Source organism: Mastigoproctus giganteus, chromosome 5 (genome assembly GCF_048544385.1).
Source record: "Mastigoproctus giganteus isolate SK-2022 chromosome 5, ASM4854438v1, whole genome shotgun sequence".
NCBI lineage: Eukaryota > Metazoa > Arthropoda > Arachnida > Uropygi > Thelyphonidae > Mastigoproctus > Mastigoproctus giganteus.
In genome coordinates, this window is record NC_143579.1 from 176,478,048 (window position 1) to 176,494,064 (window position 16,017).

The following is a 16,017-nucleotide window of genomic DNA, read 5'->3' on the forward strand; positions in this document are numbered from 1 at the left end:
AAAAAAAACCCACTTCCACTTCACCCCTCTGTTCGTTCGAAATACCTGTCCAGCTGAGCCTTAAACTTATTTAGGCTATCAACCTCCACTACAAGGGATGGAAGTCTGTTCCACCAACCAACCACCCGCTGGCTAAAGGCGAATTTCCGCACGTCTATCCTACATCTGTCTTTCCTCAATTTGAATTTATGCCCTCTCAGGTGATTTTTCTGAGCTAGAGGAAGAATCCCATCAGCATTGAGCATGCTCAAACCATTCAAGGCTTTATACATCTTTATCAGATCACCTCGCTGGTGCCTAGTCTCCAGACACTGTAATTTGCAAAACTTAAGCCTTTCTTCGTAAGAGCACCCCTTTGTTCCATTCACTAATCTTGTTGCCCTTCTCTGTACTCGTTCCAGCAGCTCTACATCCTTCTTGAAATGAGGCCTCCAGACCTGTATACAGTACTCTAGGTGTGGCCTGCCATTGCCTTATACAAGGGAATAATCACCTCCTTATCCCTGCTAGAAAAATTCCTATATATCATTGACAATACACCATGAGCTACTCTTGCAGCCCGTCTACACTGCTCAGAGAACTTCATATCGGCCTGCACAACCACTCCCAGGTCCCTTTCATTCTCTACCACTGTCAGTGTAGTACCACAGAGTTGATACGTTGCTCTGGGGTTGCTGTTTCCCATGTGTAGTACTTTACATTTGTCAATGTTAAACTTCATTTGCCACCTCTCAGCCCATCTGCTCAACCTTTCCAGATCCTGTTGCAGCAGCATAGTGTCAGTAGTGTCCTTGACAACCCTGCCAACCTTTGTATCGTCTGCAAACTTGGACATTAAGCTTGATATACCATCATCAATATCATTTATAAATACAGAAAACAATAATGGACCCAACACTGAGCCCTGAGGGACTCCACTAATAACATTAGTCCACGATGAGCAGTGTCCATTGATTACCACTCTCTGTCTTCTCCCCCTCAACCACCCCTTTATCCATAGCAGCAATTTGCCTCCAATGTCACACTGCTCCAATTTGTGCAGCAGTCTTCCATGTGCAACAGTATCAAAAGCCTTTCTAATATCCAAGTATATAATATCAAAGCTATTCCCTGCATCCAGTTCTTTTGTGACTGCATCATAGTATCCAATCAAATTGGTCAGGCAAGACTTCCCCTTAACAAAACCATGCTGTGTCCGAGCTAACTAAGCATGATATACTGTCAACCTTTGTATCATCTGAAAACTTGGTAATTAAGCATGATATACCTTCATCGATATCATTGGTAAATACACAAAATAACAATGGGTCCAGCACCGAACCTGGAGGACTCCACTAATAACATTAGTCCACGAAGAGCAGTGTCCATTTATTACCACTCTCTGTTGTCTTCCACTCAACCATCCCCCTTTATCCATTGTAGCAACTTGCCCTTAATGCCATACTGCTCCAATTTGTACAGCAGCCTTCCATGTGCAACAGTATCAAAAGCTTTCCTGAAATCCAAGTATATGATAATAAAAATTGATTTTTGCATCCAGTTCCTTTGTGACTACATCATATTATCCAATCAAATTGGTCAGACAAGGCTTCCCACTAACAAACCCATGTTGTGTCCGAGCTATAGCTGAAGTCTTGTCTAGACGAACCTGCGTTTCTTTAACCAGTGACTCCATTATTTTCTCTGGAACAGAAGTTAAACTAACAGGTGTATAATTATTTGTGTCACCCTTTGTGAATTAGAGATACATTTGCAGATCTCCAGTCCACGGGGACCCCACCTGAATCTACGAATGGTCTCATAATTATGGCTAAGGGTTTGCTTACTTCCCCTGCTGCCTCCTTTAATATAACTGGATAGATTCCATCTGCCCCAAGTGCCTTTTTTATGTATTAACATAACATCCAAATATCACCTGTTCATCAACTCCTCACAGCAAAGTTCACTGTGAGGAGTTGAACAGGTCACCACATGTTGAGCAAAGTTTGTTTGACATGTATTGACCAAACCCAAAGTGACTGGTTCTTTAATGGGCATGAAAGGAGGGGGTCATAAAATGTTGTTTCCTATGTTTATGGGACAGCTGTTCTACTGCACACAATCACAACACATGTGACTCAAAGGAGCACTTACGAGCAGAAACAAGTAGTGTTCAGTATGTTCCATTTGTGGATCCAATGAAAATTTTCCTTCCACCACTAAACATTAAACTTGACCTAATGAACAGTTTTGTAAAAGCAGTCGGTAAAAGGATGAATTTCAGGAGTTCATTACTAACACAATATAGTTTCAAAAATTAGTGTCACAAAAGTGAAAGAGAGAATCTTTGTGGTGCCTTAAGTTGGAGAGTTTCTGTAGGATGAAAGGTGCCCCAGTGTATTAGAACTGGAAGCATGCCAGGCTTTCAAATGGTTTTGTGGAAACTTTGTGGATCACAACAGGTCTCCAGCATACAACATACTCATTTTGAGAGTTTTTGAATTTCCAAAGATATGGGAGTTCAAAAACTGCTCAATGTAGAAAGAAATGGATGTTGTGTTTTTGAAACCTCATTTTTTGCATTTAGACTTCTTCCCAAAAAACCTAGGCATAGTGGGTGAGTGACGATCAGAGGGAACCATTCCATAAAGACATGAAGGTAACAGGCAATTGTGTAACAGTTCTTTCCGATATGTAAAGATATGGGAGTTCAAAAACTGTTCAAAGAAATAAGATGTTGTACTTCACTGAAACTTCATTTCTTGCATTTAGACTTCTTTCCCAAAAATCACATGATCAGGGAGAATGATTCCAAAGACATTAAGTGAATGGAAACCACTAATAAGGTTTCTGGAATGAAAAATATATTGGCAGGCAACTGCTGGATGTTGTATTTCAAAGGAAATCATCTGCACAAAATATTTAAATTGCATGTGTGTGTGTGTGTGTGTGTGTGTGTGTGTGTGTGTGTGTGTGTGTTTAATAGTGCACAAGCTGCTGCTGTGGCTATAGTGCGCCTATTCATAGGAACGTTAAAAATAATAATTAATATGAAGCCAGTTCAATTTCATTTCTGCTCAGCAACTATTTATATTTGATCATAAATTCCAATTTCTTTCAAAAACAGTAAAGTTCATTAACATTTCCCTCCTCTTCAATGATATGATTTAATGTCCTTGATTTTTGTAGATTAGCTGGAGAAAGAAATATTGAAGTTCGATGGTGTTGATAATGTGCACAGTCAATCAAAATATGTTTGACTGTTAGATGTTCCAAGCAGTGTGAACACTGAGGAGGATCATTGCCTGTGAGTAGATAAAGGTGAGTCAGATGAGTATGGCCTATTCTAATCCATGTGAGCACCACTTCTTCTCGCTGAACTGTCTGAATGCTTGAGTGCCAAAATTTTGGATCTTGTTTCAATTGGAAGAGTTTATTATTTGTTTGTTTATGCCATAGCTCTGACCACTGTGCATGGTATGCTGCTTGAATTATGATATTATAATCAGAAGCTGGAATGAAGACAGAGGTTAAGTAATAAGTCTAAAGTTGATGGATTTTTAGCAGAAATATCAGCCAGTTCATTCCCTTTAATGCCTGAATGTGATGGAATCCAGCAAAAGTTCACTCATTGTTGATGATCTTCAATTTTCAAACTCCTGATCTGATTTATAACAGGGTGATCCTTATGCGAGGGATTCTGCATTGCTCTAATTAAGTTGAGGGAGTCGGTGTAAACTATATATCTTGCAGATGGGTGAAGAGTCAAATTTCTAGAGCTAATTGCATATAGTTCTGCAGAAAAGCTGCTGTACTCAGGTGCAAGAGAAGCTGATATGATAACAGCTGATATGATAGATGCTGCTCCAACAGTTGAATGAGATTTGGAACCATCCTATATATATCGGTAGGAAGTCAGCATAGTTTTGAATATAGCAAGTATGGAGTTGTTGCACATTAAAAGTCGGTAGACAGCTCTTTCCCCATTGAATTAAATATGTATCACATGTCAGTTAAGGAAAGGGGTCCAGGATGGAGAAGAGTAATTTTTTCCGGTTGCCTATTGTAGAGAGGAACATTCCAATTCTGTGTTTTTTCAAGGAGCCGTAGGTCTGCTGATCGTATTTTACTTGGTTTATTTCTATAGAGATTGGTGAAATGGTGGATTAAAGAGGTATGGCTGAATAGGATGCAGAGAGCAACTTTGTATTTTGGCTGCATATTTAAGTAATAACATTCTTCTGCAGAGGTACAGAGGGGGCTCATGAGCTTCAATGTATAGACTATAGGTGGGAGATGTTCTATAAGCGCCAAGAGCAATCCACAGTGCACTGTGTTGTATAGGATCCAGCCAACATAATACACTCTTTCGGGAAGAATCATAAACTGGAGCACCATAATCCAAATGGGATCTAATCACAGTGCTCTATATATGAGCAGCAAAGTTGTACGATCTGCTCCCCAAGACACGGCAGATAAAGCTCTTAGCATGTTCAGTTTTTTCAGACAGGTAGCGTGTATTGATTTAATGTGCTCAAAGAAGTTTAACTTGCTGTCAACGATCAATCCCAAGAATTTGATATTGTTGGCAATCGGAATGGTGCAATTTGATATCTGAAGTTCAGGGTCTATATGAAATTTTCGTTGATTGCAAAAGTGGATCGCGACAGTTTTCTGATGGGAAAGACGATATCCACTGAGCTCAGCCCACTTTTGCACTTTATTAAGGGTCATCTGCAGTTGGCTTTCGATAGATCTTATGTTCTGAGAACGGCAAGAAATAGAGATCATCAGCGTAAAGATATGCCTAAACAGTATTTGGGAGTTCTTTTGTAATGGAATCAATTCTAAGGGCAAATAGGGTTGCACTCAGTACTGACCCTTGTGGTACTCCTTCTTCCTGTGAGAATGTATTAGAAAGGGAGTTTTGATATCGAACCTGGAAAGTACAGCTTTGGAGGAAGTTCTTAATAAATATGGGCAGGTTGCCTCGTAAACTAAGAGTATGAAGGTCACTGAGAATGCCATACCGCCAGGTGGTATCAAATGCCTTCTCTATATCTATGGAGACCATAACAAGGTGTTCATTTTTTATAAAGTCATTGTGAATTTCAGATTCAGCCTTGATCATCAGATCTAAGGATGACCTGTTTTGGGAAAGCCATGTTGACAGTTACTCAATAGATGTTGAATTTCAATGATCCAAATGAGTCGGCTGTGGATAATTTTTTTGAGAATTTTACCAAGGCAACTTGACAGAGATATTGGTCTGTAACTATTAGGACTGGAGGGATCTTTTCCAGGTTTCAAAAAGGCTAAAACTGTAGCAAGGCGCCAAGAGATTAGAAAAATATTTTCCAGGAAGATCCAGTTAAAAAAGACTAGCAGCAGTTGTAAGTTTTTGTCATCGAGATGCTGCAGCATTACATAATATATGCCATCTGGCCCAGCAGAACTGTTTTGTGATGTTTTGATGGCCTGTAAAAGTTCACAATATTGAAGAGGCTGATTATATGGAAGTGATTGTGAGGTTTGAAAGTTGATGGATCTCTGTTCAGTGGTGGTCTTAATTTTCTGGAATTCTGGAGTGTAGTTTGAAGCAGCTGAGACTTGGGCAAAGGTTTTGGCCAAGGAATTTACAATAGCTAGAGGAGAAGAGAATTCTTGCCCATTGCAAGAAAGAATTGGGGAAGAGATGATTAGAAACTTCCCGGAAAGCTGCCCAATTTTCTTCCATATTAATCGGGAGTCGGTGTTTCTATTGATAGTAGATGCGAACCGTGCCCAAGAATCTTTCCTGGCTTTCCTTTGAATGAAACGTGTTTTTGCCCTTAGCTTCTTGTAGCTAATTAGATTGGATGTAGTTGGAGATCGACGGAACAAATTTAATGCTTTGTTTATTTCCTTTTTTGCACTCTTCGTTCCACCAATAGTTGAAGAGTTGTCTCGTTGGGGGATTTGATAATGGAATTGAGTATTTAGCTGCAAATAAAAGGCGGGATGTGATATAATCAGTGACTTTATCTATGGGCTGTAGTTGAATAGTTTTTTTTTTGTCCAGAGTGACTGCTGATTGAAATTTGGCTCAATTGGCTTTAGAGAATTTCCAGTTACTGGAGGGTTGGTCTAATGGGAGTGGTGTAGTAAGCAGTTTACAAACAATTGGGAAGTGGTCACTATCCATGGGATAATTTAGTACGTACCACTCTATAGTCAGGACCAGTACTGGAGAACTAATTGAGAGATCAACTGAGGTGTGTCCATTTGGGAGCTGTATGTGAGTGTGTGCACCAGTATTGAGTATGGTGAGGTTTTGGGCCTCTAGAAATCTTTCAATGAGTCTACCCTGTTTGTCTAATTTTGGAGTGCCCCATAAGGGGTGATGTCCATTAAAATCCACTAATATACAGAAAGGTGAAGGAATCTGTATGATGAGATCTTCAAGATCTTTTAAACTGTAAGTATGGTTTGGTGGTAAGTATATTGAGACAAGCGTTATGGCAATATGGATAGTTATATGAACAGCAACGGCTTCTAATTCAGTCTGAAGAGGGATATGTTTAGTTGGAATCTTTGAATTTATGAGGATTGCCGGCATGGGCAGCATTACGATCTCTTCGATAAAGGCGCTAGTTCTTTATCGAAGGAGGAATTTGTAAGGTTAGGTAAGTTTCCTAGAGACAAAGGGCAACTGGAGAAAATTGGTTAATTAGATCTTTTGTATCATCTGTGTTGCAACAAAAGCCTCTGCAATAACATTGTAAAATGGTGTGTATCATTTAGGTTTTGTCGAGATGATTCATCTGACTGTTTTTTGCATGAGGAGCATTTTTTACGATCTTTTTTTGGGAAGGTGGGGCATCCAATATCCATTGTGTCATTTGCATAGAGTTCTAGTATGGGTTCCTCAAATTTTGAATGGACATCACCCCTTATGGGGCACTCCAAAATTAGACAAACGAATCTATTTAGAATCCCTTGCTGAAACACTAAAAGTTGTTGTTTTGAGCAGCCACTCAGAATGTTTGGAGGATGCTGTTTCTATCAGGAGGTTTCCGGATTGTAGACATTTAACCATTTTTGGTGTTCCAGCAATGGATTCCAAATATCTCTGGATAACAAATGGTGATAACTTGCCTACAAGTTGGTTGGACAGAGAGAGTGTATCACCAGAAAGTTTGGCATCTCATTGCACTGCACTTCTCTTCGAATTCTTTTTGGTTGATTAGTGTCATTGACATCATGCATTTCTGATCTTGAGCTTGAAGGCTCTAATGGCGGAAAATTATTCAAATTCATGCTTGTTCCTTTTAGCCCCGGGAGAGGGTGATTCTTCTCTCAGGTTACTAGCCCCGCCATGTGGAGGCTGGAGCTGTGCCAACCAGTGACCAAGTGATCAGAAGAATAGGAGAGCAGTACGTTGCTAGTGATAGCAGTAACCTTGCAAGCGGAGGAGGGTTTATGAAAAAAAGGTGGTATTCGCCCTAGAGAAACACTAGAAAATCGCACTATAAATCACTTGGAAACTATCGCTTGGCACTCGGGGCCCATTGCACATATCTTTTTTCACAATAGTGTACTGTATCCTGTATTATTTTAATTACATGTGCTATTGGGTTTAAAGTGTAAAAGTGATAGAAATGTAATTGTAACCAGTCTAGTGTTTTGTGAATTGTCTTAATTGATTTGTACTGATATTACAGCAGTATGAAATATTATGAAAACTATACATCTTAGAAAACACTAAGAACTAAGAACATATATGAAATCAGTGGGAAAGCTGGTTTATAAAAGTGTCTTTACACCTTTGATAAAAAAAAAAGTTTTTTTTTGTTGACTAGTTTTATTCACGATCCAGCAACATATTAATTTTCATAGTATTAGGACACAAATATGTTAAAAAGAAAAGTTTAAAAAAATTTTTATATTAAAAACAAAATTATATATAAAGAGTTCAAATTAAATAGAACAATTGAATGTTGAAATTGTTGAATGGTAATAACTATAAATTTAATCTATTAACACAGTTTTTTTGCAATTGTATTTTTTTTTTTTTAAGAAATCTGACTTATTCTGTCAAGTAAATATCTTCTTGTTGTAGTACCATTTCATATTATTCTTCATTTTGCTTGGAGTGCAGAAATATTTTTTGAATTCCTTGGCAGAGTTAGCAAGGCATAATAAGAATATTGAGGCAATTTCTGCCTGTATGTAGAATATTGTTTCCACATCTGGGCTTGTACCACAAAACGTCTCTTGTGCTTCTAGATTCCATTCATTAATGGCATATCTCTTACAGCACCACTCTACTGTCTGTCTTGTAGATGTTCAGTTTCTGCGGTATGCCTTTCGTACAGGTACTTCTATGGGCACTGTTCTTCTGAATTGGCATCTGTAATTCCCCTAATATTTCCTTTTCCTCATTTATCCATTCTATATATAACTAGGAGCATCTTCTCTATCGCACCCATTCTTCTGACTTTTCTCCCCCCACAGTATTCAGTCTCCCTCCCCACTCTGCCTGTACACTAGTGTATGCCATACACATCAAAATTTAACTGTGCAAATTGAACCTTGCCCATTGACTTCCGGCCTCCAACCTAGTGGACTTTTTTTTTTTTTTTTTTTTTTTGTTTTTTTTTTTAGGTCCTAGCCACTGAAATCTCAGGAAATTAGGTGGCAGGATCTGCCAGAGTAAAGTTCTTAAACTACTGGATACCTGGTCTGCCTTCACAAGGCCAAGTGTGGGCAAAGCAGGGGTCCAGCGGCTAAATGGTCAGAGGAACAACGGTACATACATTACACAACTACATGATCCACACACACTTTTAAATCTCTGGTCTTTCCAGCGAACTGGTACATCCAGCAATGTGGAGATGGGGGAAACCCCTGGTGCCATTTGATATCAACACACTTTACTTACTTATCCATTCTATTTCTGTTATCTGGAACAACTACCCTTTATACATTTCCTAAATATTACAATCTACAGAAATTCAAGTCTAATACTGACAAGCATCTCCTGTCTTCTTAGCCCTCAAATCATGCATGGTACCAAGTACTATACCTTCTAATACCTTTTGTGTTTGGGGTTTTTTTGGACTTGGTGCATCACGGCTTAAGTTGCCTATGTGCCATTAAAATCAAAAGTTTAAGGCTATCATAAAAAATAAATAAATAAAAGAAAAACTTCTTTTTCTGAACAATCTATAAAAAATGGCATAAAAAACCATTACCTTACTTTGCATACAGTGGTTTTACGTAAAAATGCAAAAACTACTAAAGTAACTGAGCTGATTTAAATTATTTTTCAGGTATAAACTCAGTTTAAAAATTCATTTTAAGGTAGTATTAGTGTTATTACATTTTTGAAAATTTTTTTATATAAAATTATTCAGTGGAATTTAGTACATAAAGATAAATATTAATTTTATCATAAAATAAGTTACCTTATATGGTTGGTTGGGTAAAAGATTTGTTACTTTAACATAATCTAGTTCAAGGAGATGTTCTACAGAGTCATCACTTTTAGTAACCTTGGAATATCTAAATAAAAAACAAAAGATCTAAGATAATACCAAAAATAGTATTAATAATTTATTGAAAAATTTCATACACAAGTACATTGATAGTACATGTCTCACAATGAAAAGAAAAATTGAGAAAAAGAACAAAGAAAAATTGTTCTACCCTAAAGAGCACAGATATACAAATACAAGCATAGCTGCCAACTCTCTGGATTTAAGAAAGAGAACCCATATTTTTTACCCAGCTTTGACCTCCTCTCCAACTCACAGTCATAATATAGTTGGCAAAGTGTTTCTTTGTTATTTGGTTTTTAGGAGCATTAGCGTCTAAGGTCATATTGCTCTGGGGATATGAAGTGGTCATTCCCTGACCTTTCCGCATCCTCCGTATTTGGTGGTCACGGGCTTGAACCCCGGTCTAATCAAGAAGCGTGTGCTACGCACTGCTGCTCCTGCCCACCTGGCTACGGAGGCACCAGTGTTTCTTTGTATGTTTGCAAAAACATTAGTTTTCTCCATCTTTTCCTTTTCTCAAAAAAAAAAAAATAGTAAAACTACATTAAAATTGTAATTTAAAAAATTCTGCAAATTTCTGCTTATTTTCATTAATAAATTGGCTGCCAGGTAGGCTAACATGCATTGCAAAATAGAAATACAATGATCCTTCGATTTGTGTGGTCAGGTATTTACTACCAAAATTTTAGATTTTAGATTGTGCAGTGAGTTTCGCTACTTGCACAATTTTTGTTTATGAAGCTTCAAAAATAGGAATGAAGAGCAGATTTTGAAAATTTATTTGTTTTTTACATGATTGAAGATTTCATTGAAGGAGAAATACATTTCACCATAATAATGTAGAATCCCACAGAATTCCAGCTGTCGGTATTATTGCAAATGCAATAAGATCGAGTTTACTACCCATTTATAATTAGATTGCACTAACAGAAAAGCCCAATAAACCAGAAAGTACAAATTGTTTTTGTTGTTTTATGGTAATGACCTCCAGAAATGTGCTTAGAAAAATATCACAACGACATTCAAAACTGATTCTTATAACCAAAAATAGCAACAAACAGTGGTGTGTTTGTCCAGTTATTTTTGAAACAACTTCCTCGTTTGGGAACCCTCTTCATCAGTAACCCTACATTAGCTATTAAGACAGAATCTTTTTCTGGTTCGCGCAATTTGAAGTGTTTTAATCGGTAAGCATTGCTTTTGCTGATTTAATATTTCTTGTATATATAAAGCATGCGTTTAATTAGTGCCTAAAATGAAGAACGCTACAACAAAAAAAATTTTAAATTTAGAGGAAAATTTAAAAATCATTAAGGAGTTAGAAAATAGTGAAAAGGTTGTGCATTGGCCAAGAAATACAGCATAAATGAATCTAGCAGCCGTAGCCTAGTGCAGTGTTTCTCAAAGGGTGTACCGCGTCACATTAGTGTGCCGCAAAATTTTCCAAGTGTGTCGCGAAATCTTAAAAAAAAACTAGCGTCGTTTTTATTTTAACATCATTGTCCGAATATTTTATTTTGGTTGTAAGAATTGTTTGCATAACACAAATATAATATAAGTATAAATAAAAAAATTGTTAATATTATTTTTAGTTCTATTTATTTAATTTAGAAATTTCTTCTATGACTACGTAGGTGTGCCGCGAAATTTTTCTTCTTTGGAAAATGTGCCACGAGAGTAAAAAGATTGAGAAACACTGGCCTAGTGGTCAGGCGTGCGGGCGCATAAGTACACGTGCCTTGAGTGACCAGGGTTCAAACCCGTGACTGCTGAATACGGTGCTGTTTCTTGTATTCTGTCTATCTTGTGAACTCCTCTGACCGTTTGGTCGTCCCAGAGTATAAACAGAAAAAAAAATTATTTATTTTTATAAATGAATCTAGTATTTGACAAATTAAGGAAAATGCTGAGAAAATTAAAAGTTCAGTTATCTGTTCCACATCATTGGCTGTAAAAAGCACTACAAAAATGAGAAATCTGTTAATAGAGAAAACTGAAAAATTACTTCCTTTCTGGATGGAAGATCTTAATCAAAAGAGAATACCTCTTAGTTCAGATAATATTCACACCAAAGCTCTGCAAATTTTTAATCGCTTACAAGAAGAAGTCTGTCCATCCAAAGCAGACATCTTTCAGGCCAGTAAGAGTTGGTTTGAAAATTTTAAAAAACATCAAAATCTTCACAATCTAAAATTAACAGGTGAAGCAGCTAGTATAGATATGGAAGCTGCTTCTTTGTATCCAAAAACTTTCAAGGATGTTATTGCATTTAGTGTTTAATGCTGATGACACCGGCTTATTTTGGAAGCATATGACAAGCCAAATATTTATTTTGAAAAAGAGAAAACTACCCCAGGTTTCAAAGCTGCAAAAGATAGGTTAACACTTTTGTTATGTGGCTTTTAAAGAAATACCAAAAAGCTCCTTACCAGTTCAGTGGAAATCGAGCAAAAAATACTCCAAAGGCTGCTAAAATCTTCGAGGATGGGTTTTTAAATTGCTTTTGTGTCAAAACAAAAAGATATTGCCAGTACTTCAAGCTTTCAGCTGTAAAATTAGTCATCATGAATGGAATATTTACATTAATGTATTTTATCAAATCAAAGTTGCTGTTTATCACGTACCTTAACATTAAATGATTAAGCAACTGCTTGAAACTGTTCGAAATAATATGCAAAAAAATCACTAGCAATTAGATATACAATAATTTATACATTGTGCTCACTCTATAAAGAACTGCAATCAAGATGAATATTTCCTGATGACATTAAAAATTATTTTAAGTTATTAACATAAAATTCTTTCCATATGTAGAAACCTGACATGACCCCATACTTTTTGATTTTGAAAATTTCTGAATTTCTCGACTTAAGCTCAAGTATCTATAGTACTTCAAAATACAAAATTACAACTTACAGAAAATTACTGAGGACTAAATCTGCAATTCCAAGTTGTCCATCTGCATCAGTAAGCCTCCACTGTGCATGTTTAAAGCAAACTTCACTTCGCCTAGTAACTGTAACCCCCTGTTCTTCAGAGGTTGCTTTTTGACGTGTTTTGGTAGCACTGATCTGTGTTTCTTTAAAGCAACTTATCATCACAGTTAGTTCTTCATTTTTTGAATTAACCTGTTCTTTATATTCATACATCTGTTAATAAAACAGAAAAAAAAAAAAAAAAAATTTGAGGTAGGAGAATATTAAGAATTGATTTTCTGTAATTTACATCAATGTTCATTTTTACATCTTTACATTTACATTTTTTTACATCTTTACATTTATTTACATCACATCACTACAGGATCATTAAAGTTCCTTACTTATAATTATAATTTTATGTAAATAACACTGCCTGCAATGGTTTTGGCTACCTTGCCTACCTTGTGCCTAAGTGAAACTTTCTCCTTTGTCAAATAAATCGCAGCAGATATCTTTTCCTAAAATAATCTTGTCTTTTCAACATTAAAACTTGATCAGAAAAATAACTCCCCTCAGTGCTGTCAGCAAATTTCACACAAAATTGCCTTTCACAAAACTCTAATGCAGCAGATTCTCCAGTCTATCTTATTTTATGCAATTTACCCTCTTCTTGAGCCTATCGAACCAGACAATGTGTGCATGAAATTTTGGAGCATAAGCAGCACTTCTGCCCAAATGTTTATTCCAATCACTATACAAACTCACAGATTTCCCTTGAACAATTAAAGATTCACTGGAGAGTTTTTTTTGACACTGGTTCTCAATCCATAATTTAAAGATCTTTCCATTTCCTTAATCACTGCACCTTGCTTTTTTGACATAATTGTTAACTGCATATAAAATCCTTACAGCCAATGAGTGCCTGACTGAAGCTAAATATTTACTACTTTTGACATGCTTAATTATTTCAGCTTTGTCTAGACTGTATTAAGTTGATGACACACTCATTTTTTTCTTTTTTCAGTCATTTTTATAAAATAATACGGTCAAAAAGCACCACATTATTATATAACTATATAATCGCCATCACAATTGAAAATTTATTTGTCGACTTGTCGATGTTGAAAAGACAAAGGCCCACTATTGAAAGTCGATATATGATGTTAATGTATATAATGTCCAGGAACAAGTTGTGAATATGGAGTGTCCCAAAGTTGAGTGTAATGGGACAAAGAGGACTGCCAACATTAACTGCATTTTGAAAAACTGTTGGTGAGGTATATATCAAGATATGTAGTTATTTGATTAGGGATTATCTGGCATTTTAGTAAATGAGTGAACAATTATAAGTTCACTGGTGAGAGAAAAACTCTCTGTTTCCCCACCTTTTGGGTCTATTTTTTATTTAGGAATGAAGTTAATAAAGTAATTTATGTGGCATATTTTTTTTTTTATGTAAACCCCAAACACAAGAGGTATTAGAACCTATGTACTTAGTAGCATGCTTGGGTTGGCGGTTCAGAAATTGAAAGAAGATATTTGTTGGCATTAGACTTGAACTTCTGTAGACTGCAACTTTCAGGAAATACGTATGAAGAAAGTTTGTTCCAGAAAATGGCAGTTTAATGAATAAATGAGGAAGATGAAAAGTTTGTTCTGTGAGTTTGAAGCTGGACAGTAAATGGATGTTAGTAGCACATTTTCAGACTGTTTTGAAAGAGAGAGCAGGAATTATAGAAGCCAATTCAGAAGAACAGTGCCCATGGAAGTATCTGTAGAAAAGGCATGCAGCAGAAACAGTACATCTATGAGACAGAGAATGGAGAGAGAGAGACTCTGTTAGAGATGAGTCATTAATTAACCTAATTGCCCTCTTCTGAATGGAATTTAGAAGCCTGAGAGAGGTTTTAGGGGCATCGCACCAGATGTGGGAACAATATTCCACGGTAGGGCAGATTTGTGATTTGTACAAAGTGAACAGCTGTTTGGAAGAAAAGTAATGCTGAGTGCGAAAGAAAAAACTAAGTTTTTTAGATGGAGAGGAAACAATATTTGTAATGTGCTTGTGCCAAGAGAGATCAAAAGTCAAGATAATCCCCAAAAGAGATATATCATCTTGCCTAGAAATCGGAGTGTCACCAAAGATAAGCATAGGAGAAGAATCCTTTTGGCGAGATATAAGACAGGACTGAGTTTTAGAAGGATTGAAATCAACTAAGTTGTCTTTGCCCTACTGGACAATTACCTGGAGATCGGCATTTAAGGAATTGGTAGCGGATATTCGAGAAGTTGAAGCTGATTGAGTAGGGCAAGGTTTCTCGAACTGGAAAATTGAATGCAATGTGCTATCATCAGCGAAAGTATGGATAGGATGTCCGGTCAATGGAAGAAGGTCATTAATATACAAGAGGAAAAGAGTGGGGGAAAGAACTGAACCTTGGGGGACATCATCATTAGTGGAGAAGTCCTTTATAAACATACATACTAACATATTAAGTTATTCTTTAGATGGGGCTAATATAAGAAATGGGATTCCTCCGAGGACCAAAACTAGGACCACTATTGTTTTTGATTTTTTTAAATGACTGGTGCAATGTCAAAATTTGCAGATGATATCAAGATTGGTAGAGTAGTTAATGATTAATGTGAATTACAGCTTCCTCAGGGCAACCTAGATAGACTTCAGAGATGGTCGGAAAAGTGGCAGCTATCTTTTAATGCATCAAAATTCGATGTCTTGCATTTGGGGATAGTATTGGCAAAATAACTTACACGCCTGATGGATTAAACTAAAAACAGTAAAGGAAAAAAGGAATTTGGGAATTACAATACTGTTGGACTTGAAGTTCTCTGAACAGAGCAGACAGGTGGCAAGGAGGACTAACAGTGTCCTATCAGTGATTTATCATACATTTGCTTGTAGAGATAGGGAGATCACAATACCACTGCATAAGGCAATTGTGTGAGACCACACTTGGAATGCTGGGTCCAGGTATGGAGACTGCATTTAAAAAAAAAACAGACTTCCTTGAAATGGTCCAAAGAAAAGATTTTGGATATGTGGGCTGCACAAGTAGGAAACTAGACACCTTAGAGGAGATTTTATTGAGGTGTATAAGGATGAGGGAGGTAAAAGTAAAATGAACAAGGGTGAAGCTTTCATTATTATAAATGATCCAGAACTGGTTTCCATAAATTCAAATTATGGAGGTGGAGGGAGAAGAGGTTTAGACTGGATTGCAGGAAGTTTTCTTTCAGACAGAGAGATGCTAATTACTGAAATAAATTGCTTCTATGGGTGACTGGGGCTGACAGCCTGTGAAAATTCAAAATTCATCTGGACTGATACATACTTAAGGAGGGAGTCAAATAGGTGCTTTATTATTTTATTTTATTTTTTTTATTTTTTGGCTAGTGCAGCAAAAGCCCAGGGTTACTTTGCACCATATGACTAATACTAAAAAAAAAAATTCTTACTACAAGAATAAGAATAAATTCTTATTCTGCACCGTGTCTGCAGTTCTCAAGATCGCTGTACTTTCTTCAACTTTTAGTTATCTATATTTATACAAGTCATT

The 16,017-nt window shown here is 36.6% G+C and overlaps 1 protein-coding gene across 1 annotated transcript in view; it reads right to left on the bottom strand.

The window, feature by feature from the left end:
• hob (bridge-like lipid transfer protein family member hobbit) overlaps window positions 1-16,017 on the bottom strand; it is a 916,854-nt gene that overhangs the window by 76,948 nt on the left and 823,889 nt on the right. Inside the window, exons 44-45 of the mRNA XM_090374277.1 lie at window positions 12,438-12,670; window positions 9,429-9,525 (exon numbers count right to left, since the gene is read on the bottom strand). Coding sequence (XP_090230403.1) covers window positions 9,429-9,525; window positions 12,438-12,670 — 330 coding nt within the window. The remainder of the gene's footprint in view (window positions 1-9,428; window positions 9,526-12,437; window positions 12,671-16,017) is intronic.